Raw genomic sequence first — 6,680 nt, 5'->3', positions numbered from 1 at the left:
AAAAAAAAAAAAAAAAAAAAAAAAAAAAAAAAAGAGCCTATACAATAAACCCATATATTATATACATATATATATATATATATATATATATATATAATATTATTGTAATATAAATGAATATCTATGTGACAAAAAATATAATATATGTATAAAATATATATTTATATATATCATTATTTTATTATTATTATTATATAAAATATATAAATATAATATATTATATTATATTATATCATATCCATATGACCCTGGTGCTTTTAAAAAATTTCACAATTAATTTTATAAGAAATAAATATATATATTCATACTATTATTTATGTTAATCATATAATATATATTATATTATTTATATTATATTATACATATAATAATAAATATGTATAATTATTATATTATATGATAATATATATTTTTTTTTATTGCATAAAAAAAATAGATAATAACATTTTTTCCTTTTTACCCTTGACAAATAATTATATAATAATTATATAATAATTATATTTATATAACATATATATATTATTATTATTATTATATATATATATATATATATATATATATATATATAAATATTAAAAGAAAAAAATAAAATAAAATAAAATAAAACAATACTGTTCTTATAATAAAATCAAAAATTAAAGTATTATGTATAATATTGAAATTGGAAAAAAAAAAAAAAATATATATATAATATATATATTTATATATATAATAAAATAGAAATTATATAAATAATAAATATAATATATACAAATATATATTTATTTACTTATTTATTGCAGTATATATAATTCTTATATTCCCTTATCTTTTTATTTTACATAATTTTTTTTTATATTATAATATTGTAGAATATTTAAAAATAAGTTTATGACTCGTATACAAGCTAATAAAGGAAAATTGATAGTTATATAAAAAAATAAAATAAAATAAAATATACATATATATATATATACATATATATATATATATATATATATTTAAGTATATGCCTATAAGAAGTACTGTGTAATGTAATATAAAATTAATTTAATTTCATAAGAAAATAATAAATAAATAAATAAATAAATATATGTGATAATAATTGAATAGGTGTATATATCTTTATAAATTTTTATCATATACAATATAATAATAATAAATTATTTTTTTTTTTTTTTTTTGCATTATAAAAGAAAACGCGTAAAGATATAATTAAACATATACGTAAAGATATATTTAAACATATACGTAAAGATATATTTAAACATATACATAAAGATATATTTAAACATATACGTAAAGATATATTTAAACATATACGTAAAGATATATTTAAACATATACGTAAAGATATATTTAAACTTGTACATAAAGATATATTTAAACTTGTACATAAAGATATATTTAAACTTGTACATAAAGATATATTTAGAAAATATTTCCAACACAATATAATATATACATCCTTTTTATGTGTATATTTGATTCCTACCTTAATATATTTATATATTAAGTAATACTTCGAGAGCTAGCCAAAATGAATAAACAATCGGATTCAAAGCCTTATACTAAAAGTAAAAGTAAATTCCACATGTTTTTTTACAAAAATAAATATTCGAGTTCGAAATATAACAACAATAATGTTAATGAAAATAACGTTATTGACAATAATATGAAAGGAAACAATGTGAATGATCACAAGGTAAATGATCATAATGTCAACATGAATAACCACAACGTTAATAATGTAACACAAGAGGGGCATCATGAAAAGGGTGATGATATGAATAAAAAAAATACAACTCTTAATAATCATAATAATCATAATAATCATAATAATCATCATCATCTGAATAGCAGTGGTAATGTTCCTTATAGTAAAAAGAAAAATAGTACGAATCCACGAAGTAGTGTTATATTAAAAAATGGAGAACATAACGTGTTGTCGACTTATAATGAAGATGTGTATAATAATATAGGAAAGTCAAATGAAGAGATGAATAGTACATGTGATATAAATATGAATAATTATAATAATGTTAATATCGATGAGGAATATAATAATGTTGGTACTGGTTCATATAATAAATATCATGACCACAATAATAATAATAATAATAATAATAGTAGTAGTAGTAGTAATATACATCATAGTGTTAGTCACGTTTCTAATTATAACCAACACAATCAAGGTTATAACAAAAATGTAGTTGTACCATATAATGACGGTGGTCATAAAAATGAAGAGAAACATAATAATAATAATAATAATAATAATAATAATGAAGATTATTTTAACTTTTGTAAAGATATGGGGAATCCTAGTAATAATCAACATTCAATCAATAATGTATATCGAAATTATAAGAATTATAAAAATGTTGATCATACAAATGAAAGCTATTTACATATGTCTAAAAATGGTAATGTTCATTACAATAATTATCAGAGTTATTACAATAATCATAATGTACAAAAATATGGAGAAATCCATGATAACGTACTTAATTCAAATGATCAAGGGCAAAAGAAAATAAGTACCTATTTTAACTCAACACAGGGATATAACAACAACAACAACAACAATAATAATAATAATAATAATAATAGCATAAGTAGTCATAATAATAATTATTATAGTACACATGCTAATATTACTCAATTTAATACCGATATGAATAATAGTAATAATCAAAATAATACCACAGCTCCTGGTAGTAACGAACATATGTCATCAAATAATAATAATAATATTATTATTAATAATAATAATAATAAAAATAAAAATAGCAACATGCTAGATGACTTGTACAATATGGAAGATAACAAAAATGTTTATAATAACGGCACAAGAAAAGATTCAATTTTAAACAATATGATAAATCATGCTGATGCTGGTGATAAGAATAAAAAACATGAAAATAAAATTCAGAAAAATGGGGATCAGAACAAAAGAGATGAAAGGAAAGAAGATACTTATAAGAAATATGAAAAAAGAGATAATATACCCATGAACAGCAGCAACAACAACATCAACAGTAATAATAATAATAATAATAATAATTATAATAATGATAAAAAAATTGATAGCAGAGGATCACACAACAAAAGTAATAATAGTACTTATATGAAAGGTATGGAAAATTGTAATATTAATATAAAAAATGTGGACATAAAAAATGATAATATAAAATATGACAATACAGATGATGATAATTATAATTATAATAATAATAATATAAATAATACTAGTAATGATGAAAGTGAACATGTGGATGATGTATGTAATATGAATAATATGAAGGATATAAATTGTAAGAATTTGAATTCATCCAATGGAAATGCATATAATATATCTTATATGTTTATATACCAATATTATTATGTATTGCATACAAAAAAAGAGATGATGTACAATTTTTATTCGGAGAAAGCTATACTTCTGGTTAGTTTTAATGATGATTCTAAGATAATAAACACAAAAGTACATAATAATAGTGCTTACATTATGAATAATGATAATTATAATACAGATAAGCAAACACATGTTTATGGCATAAAAATGATAAAAAACAATAATAATAATAATAATAATAATAATAATGATGATGATGTTGTGGATAATAATAATAATACCTGTAGTAATCAATTTTTCAATTTAAACGAAATTAATATTGAAGGTTGTCATAAAAGTGAGAATATGATAAAATTAGAATCCAGAAATATGATCTATGAATATTATAAAAATTTAGATGTAAATGAATGTACAGTTCATATTATTTCAATTGAAGTTATAAATTTACATGATGAAATATATATTTATATATATGGGAAAATTAAAAAATCGAAACATACAAATGTGTATTATTATTTTATTCAAAATATACATTTACATAAATATAATGTGTACCAATATTATGTAGATATCGATTTTGTTCATTATTATAACTCTCCTGTTAATACAAAACCACAACCACAATTATTACAATCAAAATGTGTAAGAGAAGCAGGCCAACACAACATGAAAAATAATAATAATAATAATTTGAGTGTGGTGAAAAATAATGAAGATGATAAAAAAAAAAAAAATAAAGTTAGTTATAACTTGAATACTACAAATGAAAATACTACTACTACTACTACAACACAGAATAAAATGAATGAAAAAAAAAAAAAAAAAAATGAAACACAATTATTAGGAGAACATACTAACGTATCAACTCTAAATATACAAAATAGATATAAGGATAAACATGCAGTATCAAATAATGAAAAGAAAGAATTCAGAAATGAACAGATAGAATATTATGAAGATGAACATGAAGATAATTTATATTATGATGACGCTAATGAAGAGATGTTGTATTATAATAATGATCATAATAAAATTGAATGTGATGATGATGATGATGTATATTACGAGGATCATGATGATGATGATCATCATCACCATTATCATGATAATGAAGATATATATTATGAAGAAGAAAATGATGACATATATTATGATGAATATAATCAAATGGTAGATAATCAAAATGAAGTAGAAAAAATACATAAACATAATAATAATATGAATGATATCAAGAAAAATAAGGGAGATCAGTATAATAAGAATCTAAAAAAAAATAAATTACACCTAACAAAAAATAATATGAACGATTATAATGATAATAATTATAATAATGATATGTTAAAGGATGATCATCATGTTATTAGTAATGAGGGAAAAGAAGAGTTGTCACCCCAAGTTATAAAGGGAAGTGAATTATCTACAAATGATAAACAAAAAAAAAAGGACGCAACGAATAAAGATATATACAAAAATAATGATAAGAAAAATATACCACGCAGCAGTAAAAATAATAATGAGAATTATCATGATCATAATAATTGTGATGACAGAAGAATCCTCACACAGCAAGATCAGAAACAGATGAATAATTCTTATCAACATGATGAAGATAATGTAGAAGAACAAAATGGACAAGACAAAAATTTTAATATGATTAATAATGAGAAAAAAGGTAAAAAGAATAAACATGAAAAAAATCTACAGAAAAAAAATACACATGAACATCAACAGAAGAATCCTGAAGTGAATACTGTATTAAAAAAGGAACAAAATAATAGTAATGACATGTTGTCAAAAAAAAAAAAGAAAGAGAAAAAAAAAGTTGACCAAGATAGTTGGGTCTCTAGAGTAATGAAAAATAACACAACAAATATCATACCAGAGAATAATAAAAATGATGATAACAATAAAGGTGATAATAAAAAAAATGACCATCTCACTAATAATAATAATAATAATAATAAAAATAATAATAATAGTGACAATAATAATAATAACATTAATAGTGACAATAATAATAATAACATTAATAGTGACAATAATAATAATAATAATAATAATAACAAAGGAGATGATGAAGTTAAAAAGGATAAACAAATAAAAGAATACGATGAATTAAAGCAAGATGATAATCAAGAATATATTACAGACGAAAATAATAAAAAAGAAAATGAAGAAATAAATGTAAATGATAAAAAAATTATTATTCATAATATTCATAAAACTATGGATAAAAAAAAAATTAATGATTGTATTATAGATCGTTTAAAAAAATATAATGATGGACATGCAGTTCAAGTTGATATATATCAAAGATCCTTTAAAAAAGCATACCAAACTAATTTTAATTATAAAAATACATATGATAATAATAAAAATCAAATAAATGATTATTCTTATGCTATAGCAGAATTAGATTGTCGTCAAAGTCAACAGTTATTATTAGATTTAGGCTTATATTGTAATGGTATAAAATTAAATATTGAACACTTTAAAGAAAAAAAAAAATTCATAGATAACAAAAAATTTACCAAAAAATTTAGCACATATAGTAACAACAATAATAATAATAACAACAACAACAACAACAACAACAACAATAATAATAATAATAATTATAATAATAATAACCATGGATCTGTAAGTTTTAAAACAAAGGATGATAAATATAAAAATTCTTACAATAATAGACATTCTACTTCTATCCATTCAGCAGCTGTCGTATCATCAGGGGGAAATAATAATACATCCTCCTCATTTAAAAACAAAAGAAATAATGTATTTGTAAAATGAATATATTTACATGCTCCTCATATATATATATATATATATATATTGTTTGAAATTAATAAGAATTATGTCTTCATTGTAACTTTTTGTCATCAGATGGAAGACTTTAAAAAAACATCCTTTAATTTTTATCATATCAAGAAGAATGTATAATAATATTATCTTTTTCTTATATATATATATATTTATTTACATATACCGTTACCAATTATTTTCCATATTTTACTATGTTTTCATTTAATAACAAAAGAGACATATATATATATATATATGTATATAATTATGTTTATATTTTTTTATTGTAATTTATTTTATTTTATTTTATTTTAATTTTTTTTTTTTTTTTTTTTCATTCTCATAATCCCAATTCATGGGATATATAAAAAAACAACTCATATAACTATATATCATTTTTCCAAATTTAATGTTAATAAATTAAGAAGAAAAATATTGACAATTTATAATTTTTTTTTTTTTTTTTTTTTGGGGGGGGGTTTTCAAGTATTAATCTTTTATATATATATATATATATATATATATATATAATAAATAG

At 19.4% G+C, this 6,680-nt stretch overlaps 1 protein-coding gene across 1 annotated transcript; it reads left to right on the top strand.

The window, feature by feature from the left end:
* Positions 1-1,519: 1,519 nt before the first annotated feature.
* Positions 1,520-6,130, top strand: PRSY57_1423000 (hypothetical protein; the record flags this gene model as incomplete). Its single annotated transcript, XM_012909841.2, has 1 exon — positions 1,520-6,130. The coding sequence occupies one exon, from the start codon at positions 1,520-1,522 to the stop codon at positions 6,128-6,130; it is 4,611 nt and encodes a 1,536-aa protein (XP_012765295.2).
* Positions 6,131-6,680: the final 550 nt, after the last annotated feature.

Source organism: Plasmodium reichenowi, chromosome 14 (assembly GCF_001601855.1).
Source record: "Plasmodium reichenowi strain SY57 chromosome 14, whole genome shotgun sequence".
Lineage (NCBI taxonomy): Eukaryota > Apicomplexa > Aconoidasida > Haemosporida > Plasmodiidae > Plasmodium > Plasmodium reichenowi.
This window is presented reverse-complemented; position numbering and strand designations above follow the sequence as displayed.